This window comes from Acipenser ruthenus, chromosome 26, assembly GCF_902713425.1.
Source record: "Acipenser ruthenus chromosome 26, fAciRut3.2 maternal haplotype, whole genome shotgun sequence".
Taxonomy (NCBI): Eukaryota; Metazoa; Chordata; class Actinopteri; order Acipenseriformes; family Acipenseridae; genus Acipenser; species Acipenser ruthenus.
In genome coordinates, this window is record NC_081214.1 from 6,318,912 (window position 1) to 6,342,736 (window position 23,825).

At 40.9% G+C, this 23,825-nt stretch overlaps 1 protein-coding gene across 3 annotated transcripts in view; it reads right to left on the reverse strand.

The window, feature by feature from the left end:
• LOC117430657 (serine/arginine repetitive matrix protein 3-like) overlaps positions 1-23,825 on the reverse strand; it is an 83,609-nt gene that overhangs the window by 16,711 nt on the left and 43,073 nt on the right. For all 3 annotated transcript variants that reach the window (XR_009308935.1, XM_059000805.1, XM_034903055.2), the window contains 8 exons: positions 21,449-21,550; positions 14,081-14,197; positions 13,599-13,679; positions 7,940-8,008; positions 5,180-5,215; positions 4,782-4,832; positions 2,257-2,361; positions 1,211-1,394 (listed from right to left, as the gene is read on the reverse strand). Coding sequence is in view for 2 of the 3 variants with exons in the window: in XM_059000805.1 (XP_058856788.1) it covers positions 1,211-1,394; positions 2,257-2,361; positions 4,782-4,832; positions 5,180-5,215; positions 7,940-8,008; positions 13,599-13,679; positions 14,081-14,197; positions 21,449-21,550 (745 nt within the window). In the remaining variant the exon portion in view is untranslated. The remainder of the gene's footprint in view (positions 1-1,210; positions 1,395-2,256; positions 2,362-4,781; positions 4,833-5,179; positions 5,216-7,939; positions 8,009-13,598; positions 13,680-14,080; positions 14,198-21,448; positions 21,551-23,825) is intronic.

Consider the following 23,825-nt stretch of genomic DNA (forward strand, 5'->3'; position numbering starts at 1 on the left):
ACTATAGTACACTAAAAAGCAGAATAGCACTCTACCTAGGAAATGTAAAACCCTACCTTTATCTGCTAAATGTGCCTTTAGACGGTTTCTCTTGTATTTTGTTAAAGAGTGAATTATGACGTCAGCAATAGTCAGTGTAAGCTTCCCAACCCCTTGTGTTTCTTATGTTTTGAATAGCATTTCGTTTCAAACCATTACTGCAAGATGCTAAACTAGCCAGAGAAACACAGTATACCACCGGAACTGAAAAAATGATCCTTTTTTTAATCAAGTGGTACAGAATAGAGAAGACTTTTCTATAATAAATTTATTATTTACTGCTAAATCCTTATGGGGTCCATTTTATCTCAGTAATACTGTTTTTAAACTTAAAATAATGTTTGGTGGAGATCTGTAAATCTCACTTTTATAGAAATAGCCAGGTCAGATGGCAAAGTTGCAGAGGATTTATATTTTTTTCCTTCAAACTGCTGAGGCAGCCCAGGGGACATCTACACATCAGCATGGTCACTTTTCCATTACTTGCAACTAGGCAAGTATAGTGGAACAGATCCAAAGAGCTGCTATCACACAGATGGTAACAAACAACTTAAAATAACCATCTAAGGTGTTTCTTACTGTATTTTTCTTTCACAAACAAATGGTCCCAATTAAAGGGCACACCTACTCTATATAAATCACGGCCTAATGTACTTCTTTAAATCACTAGCTGACGATTCAGAAATCTACATTTCAAAATTTTGGTTACATGTTAAATAAACCATAGACTGCTTTAAAACTTTTTAGTTTTTTTTTTCAATTAATGAACATTTCAAGAAATTACAAATAAATGTGTAGATCTTTCAGTAATGTTTGAGAGCATGCAAGTCATTTAATAAGAGATATTTATGAAATGTACTGAAATGTGCCTAGGCCCCCTCGCCCCACCCCAACAAATATGAGGGAACTGGGTTTTACTGCTGACTCGTGCTTTGAGTTTTATTCATTTTTTAATTGCCAGAAAGGGATCCTTAACCTTGTGCACTTTTATCCCAGGCTGTTCTGATGTCAATGATAAATAAAAACATAATGGTGAAGGATGGCGAGCACATAGGCAGTCCCGCTCGGGAGCTGATTGCTACGGATGGCTACCGCTAGATCAAACCAATACAGCAGACTAGAAATAATAAACAAAAAAAGAAAGAAAAAAGGTATAGAAGAGATTACATACATCCTGGGTTTTCTCTGCCGGGAGCTCGTTCCCCTCGTCCTCTCGTCCGTTCCTAGTGGGGTCCCGATTTCCGTTCTGCCTGGGGGGGGAGGGCTGGCCTCCTCGGGCAGGCGAGGGAGACACACTGCGGCTGGAAGGGGTGCAGTAGGCCCTGTGCCCATCCGCTCTGTGCTTGGGAGTCTGTCTGCAGGACAGAAAGTGTTTTTAGGGCCCCAGAAACCTAAGCATTATTATTAATAATAATAAGGGGCCAAATCCTCATTCTTAATGTACAATAAGCCTGCATAGTGACTGTAACTGGTTAACAAGTGGTCTGCTTTCTGCTTATGTTTAAGGGGTTTTGGACTCATAACCTACCTGTAGTTTTATGTCCATTCCTGATGAATTCTTCTTGGCATTGGTGGAACTGTTTGCAATACAATTACTGCCAATTGCAATGTAAATAGCTGAGACCATCATTTCCCAAAGGTCCCCAACAGTAGTCCAATCAGAATTATTTTAATCTCATTGCCTATCTGTAGCCGATTGCCAGTGTGATCCAAAGTAATTCACACAGTCCCTTGGCAATTTTTGACTTCCATTTAGGCTCCGGTGCTGGTTCCAGCACCTGACTTCCAATCCATTGTTTTAGGCCACAGTACCTTGTGCTTCCTCGTGTTATATATTTTAACAGCTAATGCTGTACTGGATATTTTAATATTCCACACAGATTTTAAATGCGTCATGCTTCATGACCTTAATTGACAGTTAAATAGCATTACTGCTTTAGCTGCAGGCTTGGTAGAGCGGAGAATGAAAGCATGTCTAAATCATAGTCATTTCACAATGTATCCAATCTTCAGAGCACTTTAAAAACCATGAAACAAAAGTGTAAAACTGACACAAAAAAACTAAACTGAACATTGTATTTATCTGACATTAAATTGCCCAAAATAAAGGTGGTTAAAAACAATGAGAAGATTGCTATTCTTAGTGGGTATGGGGCACTGTGCTGTGACTGTGTTTCTCACTAGTGTGGATCAGTGTGACTGGTCATAAGGACATACCTGCTAGGAGACGTAGATAAGCTGCACACTGAAGACAGCGAGGCACTGCGGGAGCTGCAGCAGCTCCCTCTTCGGTGGGACCTGCCGGGGGATTCTACAGGGGATCTAGGGGAAAAGCAGGCAGCATTAACCCTGATGGAGGAGGGCAATTAACACTACCCAGGTGCAGCGCTCCAATCTGGCAAGCACAGGTTTTCTGAGGGCTGTCTGCAGAGTAGCACTCTCAAATGAGCTGAGTTTGGCACTTTCTCCACCTGCTCCCTACCAAACAAGCAGAGCAGGAGAGCGGCTCATTAATAATGTCCGAGAAGAGCTGGCTAAGGCTGAATGTATTAACACACTCCAGCTACTTACAGCACATTAATCACCATGCAGTGGCGATGGAAATGTAAAATATGAATATTAATATACAGTCATTGGATAATTTCAAACTGGTACAGTGTTTGTAAGTGCAGCGAGTGGCATACGCTATAAATAAGTGCCTGTTCATGATGAATAACATATACCGAGCATCAAAAGAAACTTATCACGATTATAACACATTTATTTTTGGAGAAAAAAAAAATAAGGTATATAAATGATGGATATTGACGAAATGTTTTTGGTTTCTTTTTAATCACTCGATCATCCTTGACCATGACACGCTGGAGTGATGCTGACTGAATATGCACTTAATCACCTAATTAGTGAGACAGTTGATTGGACACTGGATATGGAGTGATTTCAACTGTTGAATAGCAAGCTTGAATAAAAGCAATAAGAAAATCACAGAAAAACACCAAAATGCCATGTCTGTCAAGAGAGCAGCGCCTTCGTGCGATCGGCATGTTGGATGCTGGACTAGGGCAGCGTACTGTGGCTCGCCGTCTTGGGTGCTCACAGCCAGCAATTTCAAACCTGGCGAGACGGTATAACCAGACACACTGCCAATGACAGGCCACGAACTGGGAGATCAAGAGTCACAACACCTGCCCAAGTTCGACAGATCACTTCGTGTTGTCAATTGTTAATCAGCACAATAAAAATTCACTGCACCTGCTCTAAAACAGTTTGTCACTTTTCGATCACATCTAGTGAATTTTATCCAAATATAAGTGATACGTTTCTTTTGATGCTCAAATATAAGTGATTTTCTTTTGATGCTCAGTATATATGTTATGGTCCATGTGTAAAATCGGAAAATCTGTAGAACAACCCGGTAAATGTGTAGATTTACCAGCTCAGAGATCAATCTATAAAATAACCAGTATATGTTTAGATGTACAAGCTCATCGGTCAATGTATAAAAATAACTAAGGAGATGGTAGTTAATGCTACGGAATTTTAGGTGAATTCGGAAATAAAGTAATATCAGGAACTTAATGGAAAAAAAATAAAAATAATTTTAAAAATAATTTTAAATAAAGATTTCTGTAAGATCTGTTATGTACTTTTATGTAATTAACTAATTTATTATTTATTTTTCTTAAACTCCAACCTTAGGATTTTTTTAAAATAATAATAATAATAATAATAATAATAATAATAATAATAATAATAATAATAATAATAATAATATTTAGCAGAGACCATGTATTCATGTTTTGTCCCATATACAGACATGATTAGAGAAAGATTTCTGGTTTTATTTCTAACGATTTTATCCCCCTTTACCACAAAGCAAACATTAGGTGAGGTAATTATGACATCTCTTCAGCAAAACCCACACCTCTACTAAGAGTGATTTAGTACTATTAACTTGAACTCACTTAGAAAAAGCATAACCTAAGGGCACGCAAGTTTTGCATTTCAGTGAGAATCATTCAGTGTGCTACGTCATTTTGCCAGCAAGACATTATTTTGTTTTGTGAATTGTTGCCAGATAGTGATCATGGATGTAAGTGAAAGAGAATGTTTACTACCATCTCCTTAGTTATTTTATACATTGACCGCTGAGCTGGTAAATCTACACATTTACCGGTTAATCTATAGATTTACTGATTTTACACATGAACCGTAACATATACATTTTAGGTATATTATTGCTTACTTTATATAGGGAATCTAAAATGAAGCCACCACTGCAAGTATAAGTGATTGTTCACAGGTTAATGCTTTGACTAGGGGCGATTCATACTTTTCAGAGAGGTTTGGATCCCTTGACAAATGGAACTTACTGCTATGCCTACATTTCAAGCTACTTGAAACGGACAGCTTTCATTCCAAATGTTAGAGCTAAAACAACCAGTCAGCAAACAAGCACTCTGTCCTACACATAAACATGTGCAAAGAAAGCAATGTTAGCACCTAGTTACATCAGTTATCATCTAGCACCTTGTTTGTAACTGCTGAGCACTGCATACTAATCAATGAGCACAAGTGAACTCTGCACCACAGAACAGGAGATGCTATGCGGATGCTGTATATGTTGATTGAATGAATGCAGGTGCAGTATTTTGTTGATTGCATGGCACACACAGTGGACTGACTGACATTACTTTGCATTCTCTGCTACTGCTGCACAGAGAGATGAGAAGGCCCCTTACCTCTTTCTGTGTTTGTTCTTGTCTTTCTGTTTGTTCTTTGGGCTCCCAGACCTAAGACCATAAAGTAAAACAATTAAATAACCTGATATTATTTTGGAGCTTAAAAAGTTCAATCAATCAATTACAAAAAGGTACAAAGTCAGAAACTCGAGCCGGTTTACTGTAAAATATGATGGGCTGATCTACTAAACATTACCCAGCACCTAAAAACTAAACCAATCAACAGTTATTAGCTCCATGAGAAATGGGTTTAGTGCACACTAAGCTATATTGGGCCCTTTACAAACCTGTAGCAATTGTTCTACTTCAAAATCTTTCTTTAAGAAACCATAGTGTACACGTTGATATAACCTTGTAATTGTCCTAATACAGTAAGCGGGCATCATTTCTGGGCTCACCTGTATCTACGTTTCTTCCTGGAACCAGAAGCAGACCTATAGTGAGATTCAACAATTAGAAAAATCTGAAAATACTAAAATCAACCATATTTACTATAAACGGTATAGAGAGAGAAAAACAAGAAGGAAAACTGTTAATAACAAAATGTCAGCTAATCGCACGTTTCATTTTAAGCAGTTCTGTTTTACTCAAGTCACAAGTAAACTTTGACTCATTAGTTATTTAATGAATACAATAGAGTTAGACATTCATGAAACTGGTTTAGGCTGTTGTTGCTTTTTGAACAACAGTCTGCTACAGTCATATCAAACTTTATTCTTTATCTTCATAATATTTACTGACGTAGACCCGGATATTGATGAGATACAGCCAGCTGCAATTTCTTTACATGATTTTTTTTTTTTTTACCAGTAACAGATTGTATCTTTAGAGATGTATTAACATATTTGTTAATGAGACTCTTAAACCTTAATGAAAAGGTCTGTATTTCAAATATCCATGTAAAAATAAAACAAACACTGTCATTTTGATTTATTTAGGAACAAGACAAAGAGCTGTCAAAGTAACGCTGGCTACGAAACAATTTAGTTTAAACCTCTTTATTTTCCCAGATCACCCGCTAAACGAGGTCAGCTGGAGGCTTCAAGCACTGCTTCTTATTGCTATTGTGGTTTCCAGCGTCCATTTTAGGTTATTTTTCACTACATTTTTAATCCACTACTTCCAGCATCCTCAGAGACCCAGAGTAATAGCACCCCTGAAGAAAATGGAAGCCGAAAGATGGAACATCTTCCAAAATACTGCATATGATAACCAACTAGACCATGGCTAAAAGCTATTGTAGTCCTTTTTAGGTTTATGTTTTAGGATTAGATGCTGTAATATTTTCAATCAGTTCTAATATTGGGTAATTATTGACTAAATAATAAAACCATACAGGTACAATATAATGCATTCTTTTTAAATAGTTTTAGTTTTGTAACTTTTAATGGATGATGAAAAATAAATGCCACAAAAATACGTGCCATATTAAAAAAATCATCAAAACTCAAGGATGAGTTTGGGGTTTTACTGTTCATCCCGTATCAGTGAACTGTGGAACAAGATATATAGTTTCGTAATAATGTCTATATTTTAAAAACCTGCTTGGATAAACATTGTAGGATCTACATCATGACTACTAGCGCATCAAAATATGTATTTGTCCAATAAGGTAAAAGGGTATAATTCGACTTTTAAAACCTGGTTAAAATCGATTGTATTTTAATGATGGAATCGGACAGCAAACCCTGTGCTGAACCTTCTGGCACAGCGTTGTTGCTCTAGTAATCTTGGCAGTGTAGTGCCATACATTGGTTTTTTCTGCCAACCAGCACAGCCTGGTCATTAACCCCTTGCACAGAAAATGCATTTTGGGTTGGGGTTTGCTTTTAGGGAAAGACAATGGTCCAACTTGTACTGGCGATCTGACTTTTTATTTTTGGATTTGCGTCTGAGAAATGTGCCTTGTTCCCTTTTTCTTGTTTCTGTTGGGATGCATTATTCATTGGTTGACACATGCAGCAGAACATCTGCAGTGCGGTTCTGCTTTTCCTAAAAGGGAAGCTCAGCAATTTTACATGGAGATCATTTTACACCCCACCTGCTGGCCCAATTATTCTATAGCAACTACTTCCCCCAAACCCCCTTGTGTACCAGTGTGCGTCTGCTTTTGTAATTGCTTCTTAATATGAAGATATCAATCTGAAACAGCGCGCACAGAGCCTGCATTTACAGATCGAAGTATCTGATGGAGTGCTGACAAGCTCTTAGTCTTCTCTTGGATCTCACAGTGCTGACACCACTACATTTTTTTTGAAAGCAAAGGAAAATAAATAAAACATATCTCAAATATACCTGATAATATTTCAGATATTTAGAATATGCAATTGTATTTTTAAATAGAAATAACATGCATTGTTTTGAAAATGTTTAAATATTTCATTGGCTTCCCATGCATTTACTGTTTTATGACTCCAACCCATGAAGACTCTAGACTCCTAGATTTGAGATAAGACTGGAAATCTAAACAGCTGCAGATCCTAATTTGATTAACCTGATCTACTTTCATTGACTATATTTGTATTGCATTTTCAGTGTTAACAAATCACATATAGGGGAAAACGCCATCAGGAAAAATAAGTTTCACTTTATATTATGTCTTAATACAGTAGTTACTTAGTAAATACATGTGTACTTACACATAATTACAATATTATTACGAATAGTTACAGTGTTATGTGTTAAACTTTTTGCACAATTCAATCAGAAAAGTTAGAGTTAGGGTTATATCGTGCAAAAAGCAGATGACAGGGTGATTTAGTGAGATTCTTTGTCAATATCTAATCACTGTACGTGTTACATGTAAACCTTGGTGCACCCATTTGCATGAGAACCTTTTCTCAGCCTTTTCTCAGTAGTCAAGAACACACCTGTATTATTTTCTCAGTATTCAAGAACACACCTGTATTATTTTCTCAGTATTCAAGAACACACCTGTATTCTTTTCTCAGTAGTCAAGAACACACCTGTATTCTTTTCTCAGTATTCAAGAACACACCTGTATTCTTTTCTCAGTATTTAAGAACACACCTGTATTCTTTTCTCAGTATTCAAGAACACACCTGTATTCTTTTCTCAGTATTTAAGAACACACCTGTATTCTTTTCTCAGTATTCAAGAACACATCTGTATTCTTTTCTCAGTATTTAAGAACACACCTGTCTCGCTTGTGTTTCTTTCCACTTTTCTTCTTCTTTTCTTTCCGCGGTGGCGACGAGCTCTCAAAACTAGAATGAGAGACGAGAAGCTGTATTACTTTGCTGAGACACCTCTTAAAAAAACTCTTCACAGGTTTCCCTTTCTCCAAATGATACTCAATGCAATGGATCTGTAGTACTGTAGGTGCACAAGGACAGCTGCATTGGCACAATGAAATGGTGCCACATTGGTAACAGTTTCATATTGAGACAATGGTATCACAGCAAACCAATACAGAGTGGTAATCTGTGGCAGTGCCACAGAGCTACATTGGTACCAGTGGGCAATATTCATCCATTGTGTTGCCATTGTTGATAGTGGCTATGCTAGTGTTTAGTGCCAGGCAATGTTTAAGGCTAAATGGGACTGACCATGGAACATTTTAATGCCAGAATAAGATCATGCAGAAAAAGTAAGAACACTGTGAGTTTGAGAGGTGTAGAGAAAGACAAAGAAAGACAAAAGCACATTCTTCCATTACTGACTCAATTTAGGATGTGCACATTGTAATCCCTCAGAGATCAGAAGAAAGAAACCATTTTCTCCCCCTCTCATTTGCACGCAAAATAAATGGACACAGCTGTCCTAATACAGGGCTTTAATAATTGAATAGGTTGTGCTTAGAGAGAAAACGAAATGGTCAGCCTTTAATAATTGATGTATATTGTTTACACCAAGTTTATTTACTTTCAGTACGAAACAGAAGGCAGAAGCACGACTAGGGGGCTGGCTTGGGGGGATTGTATGGCTACGCTCCTCTAAATCTCGCCTGTGATTACTCAGGAGAGAAAAACAAAAAACTCTTTCCATAGTAAATTACTGGGGTTACTCGATTACTGGGATATGGTGACAGCTGAAAATGTTTAATAATCCAATCTGTGCAATCGGCATGTTTTACAAACAGCTAACCACTCTAGGCATTAAATATATGGCACAGTCAAATTGGCTTTCCTGCTGATGTCTAACTAAAACAGTCATGTTAATAATGGTATATATTAAACTGACATTACTAAGCAATTATTTGGTAAATACAGTGTATTATTGTAATTCTAGGTTATTATACTTGGTATCAGATAAGTAACAGTCTACAGGCAACCAGGGTCGGAGGCAGATAGGTAAGTTCCTGCTTTAAGTAATTTTAAATTAACTCCATTTGGTAACATTGTAAGGTGGTGTTTGAATTAGCTGAGTTAGTGTGTGATTAGTACCAGGTGAGTGGTTAAATTGATTAGAAGTTGATTTGCTACTTGATTGGTTTCTACACAGTTTAGTTGGTTCTTTTGCCACACAGCTGTAACATTAATCCAGCAGCCTATTTCGGCGCCAGCAAACCGAAGAGCCAGCAACAAAAGAGCCGGGAGTCTAGCTGTGGGAGTCTAGCAAGGGGAGGCCTGCGCTGAGACGCTGTTCGAATATATCCGAACCTAACAGAGCCCTGGTAGAAGCCATCTACTAGTCAGGTCTGTACCCTCCACCCCACTGCCTGTCCTGCTATGACCATCTCTCACATCCCTGTTCTGTCCTCTCGTCCTCGTCCTCTGCCCTCTCTCCGCTGCTGCTCCTCCAACCCCTCTAATCTCATCCCTCTGCCTCTCCCCCCCTCCCGCACACTCTCTGGTGCACTCTGGAACTGTCAGTCTTCTGCTAACAAAGCTGATTTCATCTCTGCCTTTGCCTCCCACCTCTCTCTCGATTTCCTTGCTCTTACTGAAACCTGGCTGTCCCCTGATAACACTGTAACTCCTGCTGCCCTGTCCTCTCTCTATGTCCTGTCCCATACCCCGCGTCTCACTGGACAGGGAGGTGGGACTGGTCTTCTCCTCTCTCCCTCCTTACTCTTTTCTGTCCCCTCCGATCTCTCCTCACTCTCTGTTAATACCTTTGAATTTCATGCCGTCCAACTAACCTCTCCCTGTCAACTCCTGCTAATTGTACTGTACCGCCCCCCTGGGCCTCTTGCTCACTTTCTGGATGAACTCGACTATCTACTCTCCTCCCCTCTCTGTCTACCCCAACTGTCCTGTTAGGTGACTTCAACATCCATCTCTCCAACCCCAGCCACTCTGCTGGATTCCTCCCTCTCCTTCACTCCTTCGACTTCTGTCTCTCTCCATCCCCTCCTACCCACAAAGCTGGCCGTCAACTGGACCTCACCTTCTCCAGGGCCTGCTGCCCCTCCACCCTCTCTGTCACCCCCCTGGACCTCTCTGATCACTATTTCATCTCTTTTTCTGTCTCTCCCCTCTCTCCCTGCTCCCCCTACCCCCACTGTCACCTCTCGCCGTAACCTCCGCTCTCTCTCCCCCTCCGTCCTCCACTGCTCTCTCTCACCTCCCTCCTATCGACTCCTTTTCACAACTCTCCGTAGACTCTGCTACCTCCACCCTCTTCTCTTCCCTCACCTCCTCCCTCGACTCCCGCTGTCCCCTCACCTCCCGACCTGCTCACCCCTCCCCTCCCCAACCCTGGCTCTCCTCTGCGCTCCGCTCAGCAAGAATCACACTGCGATCTGCTGAAAAGAAATGGAAGAGAACCAAACTTCCTGCTGCCCTAGACCTTTACCACACTCTCCTCTCCTCCTTCTCCACTACTCTCTTCTCTGCTAAATGTACTTATTTCCAATCTGTAATTCAAGCCTTCACTAACAACCCACGGAAACTATTCTCTATCTTCTCCTCCCTCCTAAACCCTCCCCCCCTCCTCCTCCCTCCTCTATCTCCCCTGATGACTTTGCCTCCTTCTTCTCTTCTAAAATCTCAGATATCCACAAACTCTTTAACACCTCTCCCTCCCCCGCACCCCCTCCTGCTCCAACCCCTACACCCACTGCATCCCCTACTAACTCACCCTCCTTCTCCACCTTCTTGCCCCTCTCAGACTCTGACCTCTCCTCCCTGCTCCAGGGTCACAAACCCACCACGTGTGCCTTGGACCCCCTCCCCACTCACCTCTTTCAAGCTGCTGCTCCTGCTCTACTTCCCTTCATCTCCTCCCTTCTCAACACCTCTCTACTTTCTGGTCTCTTTCCCTCTGGCTTCAAAAAAGCCTCTATCACTCCCCTCCTCAAAAAACCTACCCTCGACCCCACCTCCCTCCAGAGCTACCGTCCTGTCTCCCTCCTACCCTTCCTCTCCAAAACCCTCGAGCGGACTGTACACCGCCAGCTCTCTGCTTTCCTGTCCAACCACTCTCTGCTTGACCCTCTCCAATCTGGCTTCCGCTCTGCTCACTCCACTGAAACCGCCCTCCTGTCTGTCACCAACTCACTTAAGTCTGCCCGAGCTGCCTCTCTCTCCTCTGTCCTAATTCTCCTCGACCTCTCTGCTGCCTTTGACACTGTTGATCACTCTATTCTACTATCATCTCTCGCTGACCTGGGGATCTCTGGCACTGCTCTGGCCTGGTTCTCCTCCTACCTCTCCAACCGCACTTACCAGGTAACCTGGCGTGGAGCAACCGCCACACCTCACCCTCTCTTAACAGGAGTCCCCCAAGGGTCAGTCTTGGGTCCTCTCCTGTTCTCTCTCTACACCCGCTCCCTGGGCCCCCTCATCGCATCCTATGGTTTCTCATGCCATTTCTATGCTGATGATGCTCAGATTTTCCTCTCCTTCCCCACCTCTGACTCCACCATCTCCTCCCGTATCTCTACCTGTCTGTCTGCTATTTCCTCCTGGATGCACTCGCATCACCTCAAACTCAACCTCTCTAAATCTGACCTCCTTTTCTTTCCCTCCTCCTCCCCCTCCTCTGATCCCTCTATCTCTGTTGCTCTGGAATCTACCACACTCTCTCCCTCTTCCTCTTCCTCCGCTAAGAACCTCAGAGTCACCCTGGACCCCTGCCTCTCTTATTCCCAGCACATCTCCACTCTGGCACGCACTTGCCAATTCTTCCTGAGCAACATCCGAAGAATCCGACCCTTCCTCACCAACTACGCCACCCAGCTCCTGGTCCAGGCCTTGGTACTCTCCCGTCTAGACTACTGCAACTCCCTCCTGGCTGGCCTCCCTGCGTCCACCACCCGTCCGCTCCAGCTCATCCAGAACTCCGCTGCCCGCCTGGTGTTCTCTCTGCCTCGCTTCTCCCACGCAACTCCACTACTCCGCTCACTCCACTGGCTACCGATCACCGCTCGCATCCAGTTCAAGACTCTTGTACTAGCCTACAGATGCCTTGACCAGACTGCACCCAGCTACCTCCAGACCCTCATCTCTCCCTACACCCCCACTCGACCTCTCCGCTCCGCCTGCACTTGAAAACTGGCTCTACCTCCTCTACGCTCCCCTGCCTCCAGAGCCCGCTCCTTCTCCACCCTTGCTCCGCAGTGGTGGAATGACCTTCATACAGATGTCAGGACCGCCCAGTCCCTGACCACATTCCGGCGCCTCCTTAAGACTCACCTCTTCAGACAGCACCTGTAGAACTCCTCTGTTTTTCCCCTGGGACACTATCTCCCTTCCTTAAAATGCGCTTTATTTGCTCTTATCTGCCCCCTATTTTACTGCATTTAATCCTGTACTTCAGAGTACTGTAATCTGCCAAGTGTTTAATCTGTAGTATTTTGTAATTAATCATATCCTGATGTAACTATCACTGTCACTGTTATCTGCTGTATTATTGAATTGTATTTTGTCACACTTGTACTTGCTTGAACCGAAGTCATTGTATTTAGTCATTGTATTTATCTTGCTCTTAATTGTATTTTTACTTGTACTGTGATTCTGAAATGTATTTGCTTATGATTGTAAGTCGCCCTGGATAAGGGTGTCTGCTAATAAATAAATAATAATAATAATAATAACTGTGTTTCCCAATAACCAGGCAATTACATCTATGTACTACATTATTACACATTATTATTTGTTTATTTATTTGTTTATTTAGCAGACGCCTTTATCCAAGGCGACTTACAGAGACTAGGGTGTGTGAACTATGCATCAGCTGCAGAGTCACTTACAATTACATCTCACCCGAAAGACGGAGCACAAGGAGGTTAAGTGACTTGCTCAGGGTCACACAATGAGTCAGTGGCTGAGGTGGGATTTGAACTGGGGACCTTCTGGTTACAAGCCCTTTTCTTTAACGACTGGTCCTCTAAAGAAGATAATTAGATGATCTAAACACAATATGGGGGTTTTATAACTGCTATAATTGAGTTTTATTACATGAGAGTAGCTGTTATTTATTTCATGCTAATAATGGACTCGGCTTTCGCTAAGATAAAATTAGATAGTAGATCTGGGCACCAACCAAGACGTATCTTCACTGTAATATGTGAGCCTTCACTGACACCCACTAACAAAAAAAGTGACTTACTACAAATTTTGGTCACACTTTTTTTTATTTTTACAGACCCTCTCTTAATACTAGCTTATTAACATATTCATTTAGCATAGTAACCCATTTATAACCTAATAAAAAGGGAAACAATTATTTTTAAAAAGTATTAACTAAATCATCATTATTAGTAAACATTTACATTTGTGCAAACTACAGGGTTTTACAGCCTTATCATTTACAGCCGCCGTGCAACCCCTGTAACACAGTAACACTGCATGTGCCACCTGAAGTTAATAAAGCGTTATAATGAACAGTGCAGTTAAAGATGCAACGTACCGGCTTCTCCTGTGTCCAGATTTCTTCTTCTTTTTCTTTTTGGGTGGAGGTGAGGGTGAAGTGCTTGACTTGCTCTTCATTCTAAACACATACGAACAGCAGTGAATTATCACAGCGCTGTTGTTTATTTGTGTGAAAATGAAGTCTGAGGTCTGGCTGATAACTGATTTAGTAATCACAGCCTACAGTAATCACAATATAAAAAGAACAGTAATTGCCGGAGGGCAGCGTGTGGTCCGTTAACTTTCTGGGTGTGGGAAAATTCCCCAAAACATACAAAATAAATGATAATAATAATAATAATAATAATAATAATAATAATAATAATAATAATAATAATAATAATAATAATAATAATAAATCAAGAAAACTGTTTTCTTCTCCCAATAAATCCAGTAAATATGGCAGCATGAAGTTGTTTTGTCCTTTGGGAAAGCGTTAGTATTTGGTGTGCCTGTTGCAGAACTTGTACCCCTACGTACCTGTACTCTCGTTGGCTAGCTGCCTCCCTGTCATAGCAGTCACATCCCTCAACATATCCCTCGGCCAGTCTCAGCTCCCCTCTCTGATCCTCGCTGCAGTGGGCTCTGTGATTAATGCTATGGAGAAACAGAGGAAGCCCACTTTTTGAGATACTCATATTCTACCAACCAGTATTTTTTTTTACCTTTGTTTGGATGATTGTCTCCATGAGAGGCTTATAAGTAAGGCTGTGTTTTTCTTTTTCACGGTTATCATGGATTTCACGATATGCCATTCTAGTTTTAATAACGTGTTGTGCCTTTATAAATGCTAATGGACACATTTAAGGCATGTTAAAACATTACACAGCTGACAAATCTCACTCTGGGGGACACTCAAAATGTTAGCACCCACACACACTCCCCTTAATGTGACCATTAAGAGACCATTCACACTATCAACCAGCGGTGGAGTCCACACTCCAAAATGGTACATGTAGTGAATCTCAAAGTATTCCAACTTGAACACATTGAAAAAGTCTTCCAGTCAAAACACCATTGCTTTTATTAAGTTTCATTTGTGCATATTTTCATCAGCATACATTTTTTAGTTTTGGAAAAAAAAAAAAAAATAGGTAAAAAAATAAATGACAGGTAACCAGTTTGCTGAGGTGACATTGGCATAAGTACAGTTGCTAAGGCAACGACCCACTTGGCCTTAGGCCTAGAATGTTAAGTAATAAGGTATTTGCAGGAATGTATGAGAAGGGAGAACTATGGTAAACAATTAACCACAGTGACCTTGTAAAGAGAGTAGTTTGTGGTTGGTTGCACCTGAGTAGAGTAACAGATGAATAACTAATTCTCCTGCTGACAGCTATAACTAAGATAACACAAACAAACTATCTTCATGTAGGCTCTGAGCCTACTAGAATATAAATACCAGGCATGGAGGCATACAGAGCACTCCCAATACCTCCAGATCATCAACAACATCGATGTAGTGTCTGAAGCTGTCTCCGTGGGGAAGGTAACTTGATCGATTACTTTATCTCTGTTATGCTAGTGGCACGTTATTGTATCTAAACAATAATGTTCAATATAGAATGTAATGTTTGGTATTTAGAACTAATAAATGGTATTGTGTAACAAAGTAGTTAATTCCATGCTTACCTTAATGTTTAAACCTTACAGACAGTTATAACCACCTTTTAATAAAACAAAAAGCAAAATACACAATTTCTAGTAATTTAATAAATAATCACTCAGTTATCTGTTCATGGCTATCAGTGTATTTAGTAAGCTAGCGGTCTGAGTGGGATAATACAGGTAGCAAATGCCTGCATTTATTTATGTGTCCTTATACTTGTGGGTAGTGGAGATCCATTGTATATGGTTTTTTGAAGCTGTGGGCAGCTTGGTTAATATGCATTCCTTTCTACATCCTCCACACTTTAAAATAGTTGTGGTAGAGTGACTCATTCAAGCCTGGAGGGTTCCTCACTCTCCTCATGATCCCACACTTCATTTCCAGTCACTGATGACATTTACTCTGTTGTGTGCAACAGTGAACTTATTGCACCCGGAGCATGGAGCTTACTTACACAAACCACCCATGGCCTCCAATAATCACCCCCTGGTCTATGGCATCTAACGCATCAACGAGCACGGAACTCGAGTATCACACAAGGGCTGCAGATACTGCTTTGCTTCCAACATGATCCTGCTGTCAGCTAACCCAGGTCATTATTTTCCACAAGATACAATTATTATTATTATTATTATTATTATTATTATTATTATTATTATTATTATTATTATTATTAATTTATTTCTTAGCAGACGCCCTTGTCCAGGGCGACTTACAATTGTTACAAGATATCACATTATTTTTACATACAATTACCCATTTATACAGTTATCTTTAATGGCTCCTGCATTGTTCTTGTTTGACCTCCTGAATCCCCTTGCTTGTCCTGTATGCTGCCTTGAGAAACGGTTCACTCTGCACCCCCATGTTAGTGTGATGTACGAGTCACAGGACTCCACCGCAGGCACACATCAGGAAGAACAATACCATTTCTTCCAATAAATTGCATGTCAGTTCCTGCAGTTTAGCGCTTTATGTATCACGGAACAGAAGGGAAATCATTTATTTCATACCAATATTGGCTTGAAACTGCAGATCAATCGCTTCCATTCTGTTTTGCAAATGCTTTGTCATTCTGAAACTGCACTTTTTTGCATTTAAAAAGCTCAGTTATTGGTGTTTTTGTCAACTGGGTAATTTGCCATTCTGACCCAAAGGAAAGCTTACTATTTTAGTTTGCCCTTCTATTGTATGCATTTACCATATTTTACCATCATTTTCTTTCGTGTGCATTTAGTGGATTCTCACTCATCTGACTGATTCATTTTTATTATATAAACTGGCTGGCCACTTTATTAGGACCTGATCACAGCCTTGACACAATGTGGCATAGACTCTATAGAGCGCTGGAAGGTGTAACAAGAAATTGAAATACATCCAGTCATTAATATCTCACACAGTTGTTGTAGACAGCTAGGCAGAGGATTGTGTTGTTCTTGTTCATCCCAAACCTGCTCAGTAGGCTTTAAATCTGGGTACTGCGGTGGCCATGGAAGATGTCTCTGTCATGATCGCCAAACCATTCCTGCAAAATTCTGGCATGGCTAATGATTCCATTATCGTGCAGCATTGATCCGCAGTGATTCTACGGCACTCACTTAGCCTTCCAGAGTATTCAAAGGACACAGTGTAACTAAGGGCAAGGCAGTGTATAAAAGCAGCATCTCCCTGTTGTAAGATGAACTATGTAACACCTTGCAGAACCGTAAGACCTAACCAGTGCTGTCCAGGCTACCCTTGGTGGCCCTACACACCAGTGACTGTGTTCTGACAAGTACAGTACATTACAATGTTCTGACAGGTACAGTACATTACAGTGGTACACAGTTCAAAACAATTATCCGACCCTTCCTCACCAACTATGCTACCCAGCTCCTGGTCCAGGCCCTGGTACTCTCCCGCCTAGACTACTGCAACTCCCTCCTGGCTGGCCTCCCTGCGTCCGCCACCCGTCCGCTCCAGCTCATCCAGAACTCTGCTGCCCGCCTGGTGTTCTCTCTGCCTCGCTTCGCCCACGCTACTCCACTACTCCGCTTGCTCCACTGGCTCCCGATCACCGCTCGCATCCAGTTCAAGACTCTTGTACTAGCCTACAGATGCCTTGACCAGACTGCACCCAGCTACCTCCAGACCCTCATCTCTCCCTACACCCCCACTCGACCTCTCCGCTCCGCCTGCACTAGAAGACTAGCTCTACCTCCGCTACGCTCCCCTGCCTCCAGAGCCCGCTCCTTCTCCACCCTTGCTCCGCAGTGGTGGAATGACCTTCCTACAGATGTCAGGACTGCCCAGTCCCTGACCACATTCCGGCGCCTCCTTAAGACTCACCTCTTCAAAGAGCACCTGTAGAACTCCTCTGTTTTTCCCCTGGGACACTATCACCCTTCATGTAAATGTGCTTTATTTTGCTCTTATCTGCCCCCTATTTTACTGCATTTAATCCTGTACTTCAGAATACTGTAATCTGCCAAGTGTTTAACCTGTAGTACTTTGTATTTAATCACATCCTGATGCAACTATCACTATTTAATCATATCCTGATGTAACTATCACTATTATCTGCTGTATTATTGAATTGTGGTTTGTCACACTTGTACCTTGCTTGAACAAAAGTTATTGTATTCTTGCTCTTATTGTATTACTTGTATTGTAACACTTGAAATGTATTTGCTTACGATTGTAAGTCGCCCTGGATAAGGGCGTCTGCTAAGAAATAAATAATAATAATAATAATAATAATTACAATGCAGTTTGATCGGTATTAAAAGATGTGGGAATTCAACAATGCATCTGTCAACTTGTAGAGCATTATATGCATATACACACATTACTGGATAATATGTTGTTTTAGATTTTACAGCTGCCACTTAAACTGTACAACAAGAGCTTCTTTAACCGTATCATAAATTATTAGCATGTTTTAAATATTGATTGAATGACTGAATAATTAACCTGGAAAATCCATTAAGACAGCCGTGCTTTCCCTATTGCAGCTTGCACACCGAGTCTGTAACTGTCATACGACGGTGAAGCGTCAATTTTGGAATCGAAACAAGTTCGATTTGATGTGCGTTAAAAATGACATTGACCAATGAAAAACGACTGGGAAGACACGTGGATTCTTGCAATTCCCTGAACAAAATGGAAAATCTAATTGTGTGTGCTGCCAAACAAAAATTACTTTATGATAAATCCAACATAGATTACAAAGACTTTGAAAAAAAGAACACATATGGAAAGACATTGCCATGGACTTGTTCATGAATGATATGTGTTATAAAACATGAAAACATCGATTTTGTGCAGTGTAGGTTATTACAAGCATATACTTTTTATTTCAATTGTAGTCAAGGAAGTAAAGAACCAATGGCCTGGAGACACATATCAGAGAAAGAAGTGTGACAGGGCAAGAGCGGTCAGGGCTGAACAGTCAGAAAAGAGGGGCAGTACATGACAGTGATGGAAACTATTTTCGGTAGCTCATTGCTAGCTTCCCAACTTTTAGATATATATTAATTACAGGAGCGAGTGTTTGAAAAATTAAATATTGGTCATATGGTTCCTGATGCTGTACGCATCATACGTATGTGTATGATGCGTATGACCCCCCCAGCTGAACAGTTTCCAAATATTGGCAAGTATGCTAGATAGATGTACAAACTTAGTGTAACATTCAGACCAACAATTGGACTGGCAGATTCCTTGTCCCCCAAGATTATGAAACATTCAATAGCTTGTGACATACACACACCTACCTCCAAGCTGTTGTTTTTTTCTCTCATGTGTTACAGGTAATCTATCTCGGAAATTGAAATTCTCACACCCTGTTTTCATGCAGGTAGGTATATAAAGGATATAAATGACGAATCTTGATTTGCACACTACTATGTATACTAAGCTTTTATTTACTATGCTTATACGACATACGGAGCAAAAATTAGCAACACAGTAAATAAGAACAGCGTCTTAATGTATTTACATACAGTACAGTATGTGCTTAAACAACAAGGATCACACAGGATGCATTGCTGCACATTTCTTCTTGTTGCGTTGATATTTCTGTCCTAATTTACGTATTCCACATCCCTAACTGTAATGTGCAGTTCAGTCAGCACATCCAGCCTGCCCTAAGAATGTAAACTGAAAAACAATATTATACAAAACACAAATTACTATTGAGATCCTATTCATGTTAGCATTGACTGCCTCAACGTGGTAGCTGCTTTACTAAAAACACAGTGCTAGATCAGCTCACAGTAGGACAAGTGATAATTAAGCTTTGAATTTGATTGCACTGTATGCATTTCTGTGTGTTTTGTTATCTGCCTATACCTTTCCAGTATTGTTAATCAGAGCTGCCACAGTCGATGAGGGGAAATACTGACACAGGGCCTTGACAATATTCCTTTCTATTATCGGCTTCCTTTCTAATAGCCCTGTTTCATTCATGTTCTACCTGAAAGAAAAGCAGCAATACTAACCTGCTGGTGAAGGCTGTGAGAGAGTTTCTGGGAGTGAGGCTCACCATTGCTACAGTGTGCTTACAGGCAGCACTCTGTTCTGTCCTTGTTATGAAGGCCCTCTGAGCATTAACCATGACTCACAAACCTTCTTCGGTGAAAATTGGAAAATGGACTCCACAGGCCTGCTTCAGACAAAACGCGAGGATGCTTCAGCAGTGCAGCTAACCCCCCCCTCCCCCCCCCCTCCACCCCCTCTCTTTCTCTCTCCCACTCTCTACTATCCCACTCTGGTTGTGTCAGTGATACGAGGCATTCATTTGCAATGGCAGCATGCTGGGTCAGGGGAAAAGCACTTCCTTGCAGATTCACTCCAGCCAATGTGCCTCCATGGGAACCCGCAGCAGTAAGAAAATCCCCTGGACTGCTGTCTCCCAGGAGAAGGACCAGGCCCTGATGCTGTTACAGAACCAGGACGTTTCTAGAGATTTTCTGCAGCCTCCCCTCCCCTGTCCCTGAGCCTACTCGCAATTCTATCAAATGATGCGAGCGGGAGCGACAGATATGTAAACCTAACAGCAGAGAAATTCTGTCTTTCACCATACAAATCCATCCATCTCATTGCAGAGTAGGAGGGGAAGAGAGAAACTGACAGGGATGGTTTGTGCAAAAACCTGGAATACCGGAGTGCGTTCTTTCTCTAAACAGGAACTGGACACTGCTTTAAGCAATATAGAAATGGTTGTCTTTTTTATCTAATAAAAGTACTGGAAATTACATGACAAGTGGGATTTCAGATTATCCTGCAATGTTAAGACATGTTTCAATAAACAAATGTCACAAAGGCTTCCATTCACAGTACAGCCTGCCACTGAATGATTCCATTGGAGCCCGACTCAGAGCAGAAGCAGCACATAAATAACTTTTCGTTTAAATCCAGGACATTAAAATAGGAAAGTCTGACGCACTAGTAGCTATAATCAGAGAGCCCGCCAAGTGTTTTTGATTCTATCCACTCCTCACACACTCAACGTATCTCTAGTTATCTCTAAAATACAGAGGCTGGAGAATAAAAATAGCAACACATGCACTAGCTTTAGAAAAAAAACTATGGCACAAAGTGAGAATTGCTTTCATAGGCATTGTCATAGGAAAAATTCACTTTTCAAATGGAAACAGCTCCATCTGATCATTTTCATGCATCTGCACTATCAGATCAGAATATATTCTTCTATCCTCATTATCAAAAATGAACTCTTTTTAAAATCAGTCCTAAAAATGAAGACACTTTGGTTTAGCAGCAGATAACTGAGTAACCAGACATGAATTTAATTTAATTTGCATCTGCATGATACTGTACCTTTAGACAAATCACAAAAGCTTTCCCAAAACACCACAATCGATTAATTTTGGTTGTTTGCCAGTTCTCTGGTAATAGCTATATTCAGCTTATTTTTCTGTCAAAATGTTTTTAAAAAGTGGAGATCAAATCCTAGCCATCTGGTACACATTCTCTGCCGATACACTTTACTGTATGTGAATGGTTTGTCCTTAGATACCACTATTATTATTGTGTGCATGCAACTAATACTACCTATGGTAACAAAAAACAAACTGGTAAGCCAACCAAGTCAAGGTTCTTATGGGTGCAGCGAATGCTTTAGTAAACACCCCGGTGGAATCACACTGCGTATATGTAATTGTTTTTGTGTTAAAGTGAAGAGAATTGTGCTTCAGTACAGATTATATTTCTGCTTGCGTCCAGCTGTCTGTACTTACATGAAGCGTGCATGTGGGTCCTCCCTGGTTATCACTCCTTCTTTCTCCATGAGCATCTGCCGAAAGGTGCCCACCTTCTGCCTGATTTCTTCTTCTGAATACCTGGGGCGGGGACAAGGAACACCACATTTTCAAGTTACTGGTCTTATTTCTTTTTTTCAATTAGGAATCGCCAATTGTTTTTTTTTTACCTCATTTTCTCCCCAATTTGAAATGCCTAACACACGCGTCCCCCGAAACGTGTGTCGTCAGCCATCCGCTTCTTTTCACTCTGCAGGCCCGCCATGCAGCTACCTCAGAGCTACAGCGTTGGAGGACCACACAGCTCTGGACTGCAGGCGCCCGGCCAGTCTACAAGGGTCACTGGTGCATGGCGAGCCAAGGACACCCTGGCCGACCTAAGCCCTCCCCACCCCTGGCGGCCCTCAGCCAATTGCACGCTGCCCCATGGGAATTCCCATCCACGGCCGGCAGTGGACTCGAACCTGCGACCTCCAGGCTATAAGGCGCATCCTGCACTCCACGCGGAGTGCCTTTACTGGATGCGCCACTCGGGAGCCCACTGGTCTTATTTGTTTTGTTGTTTTTGTAGAATGGTATTAAAGTCAATACACCAGTATCTAAATCTAAACCCCCAGAGCAGTTCCAGTACTACTATAGTACAGTAACACAAAGCTGAACCACTATAGTGGTTTACCATGGTACATTTAAAACACTTTTTCATATTCTCTGTGATTTACCATTATTTTAATATGCTGTATCTTTAAGCAGGGGTGTATTTAGTTCATATAAAACCATATAAACCACACTGAAAATTGGTCAGTTAATGGCTTAATGGCGAAAGCTATTAAGTGAAGACTAATTACTCCTGGGATAATGTTTATGGGGACATATGAAAACAGAAACATAAGAAAACAGACTGGCACCACAAGCAAAAAGAACAACAAAATGAAATCTGCAGCTGAAAAGCTTCCAGAGAAAACACTATAAATAATAGTTTGTTTATTTATAAATGTAATGTGCTTATAAATGCTTTAGCAAACAAGCAGTCTGTTTTTATGAACAAAAACCGTCCCTATCCTTGCTATTTTGCTCCCTGTTTTCTGTGAACCTGTGATATCACAGCAATTAAAATTGATCCCTGTCCTGTCTATATGCTTTGTGACAAACGCTCTGTCCACATAAAAATGCACCATTGTGTGCCTGGGTTTTTTGTAACAGAAAATGGTGTGTTCTATAACACTGGTCTATCTTTGCAGTTGACATTTTATGTTAGGAAACCCCCTCAAGGAATGACTAGACCTTTCCCGCTCTTATTTTGACAGCTCTTTTCTGCGATGCTTAAGAAAACATGTTACAAGTTCTCTTACTAAAAGTCATTTTTCAAATTGAGCTGACTATCCAATCACACAGTGTTCAAATGCAGAATTAATTTTGTCCGCGAAAGAGAGAGAGAGAGAAAAAAAGATGAACACAGCTAGATTTATTGATTGGAAAATGACTTTTCAAACCTGCAAGGACAACACCGAGTTGACACCTAAACAGGAGCTGGTAATAAAATGTAACTCAACAATTTTCATGCAGCAAAGCAGTGTGTGACAATAATGGCACTGATCAAAAGATAAACTGACAGCTGCCACAGCATAGTCCAAGGTACACTGATACATTTATTCTACAGCCTGCTAAAAGGTGACAGGTAGAGAGCTGAATATTTTTTTACACATTTCTTCCCTCACTCAAAGGCCTTGATATTAATTATAACCCAAGCGTGTGGGTGTCCTAAGGCAAAGGAATTTCCATAAATCGATAGCCAGCAGCTCCTCAAAAACCAAACGTGTCACTAAAACTAGCCAGCCATGCAGAGATTTATTTGCTTCAAAGGGGGATTCAGACCAGAACAAATTAGAGCAGAAAAAGACACAAACAATTAATTATCGAGTAAGATACATTGAGGTTCTGTGTAGAATAGGTAACACAAAAAATAAATAGTGGGGAAACAACTTGGTTGTGGACAGTAAAAAAAATAATGTACAGTACGTAGCGAGTAATAGGTTTTTGAAAATTGCCGTAATTGAACAGATACCACTTTCAAGTGTCCTTGGTCACTTCACCTGGAGAGTGAAACTGTCCACACCCTTTCAGGACCTGATTTCCTGTCACTATTACTAACCAGCTGCTTCCCCTATTGACAGGCATGCTTTGCAGTCAGTACCATGCTTTGACTCCAAAGACACTGCTGGGGTTGATGTTAAACAGTAGCAGACTTCCTGAAATGAAGGGAAGCAAACTGAGAGCTTTCTTTAACCTATGTAGTGTAGTACCAGTCATGATGTTATAAACTGAAAATACACGTTTACTAAAATGTGTTTCTTTCAAA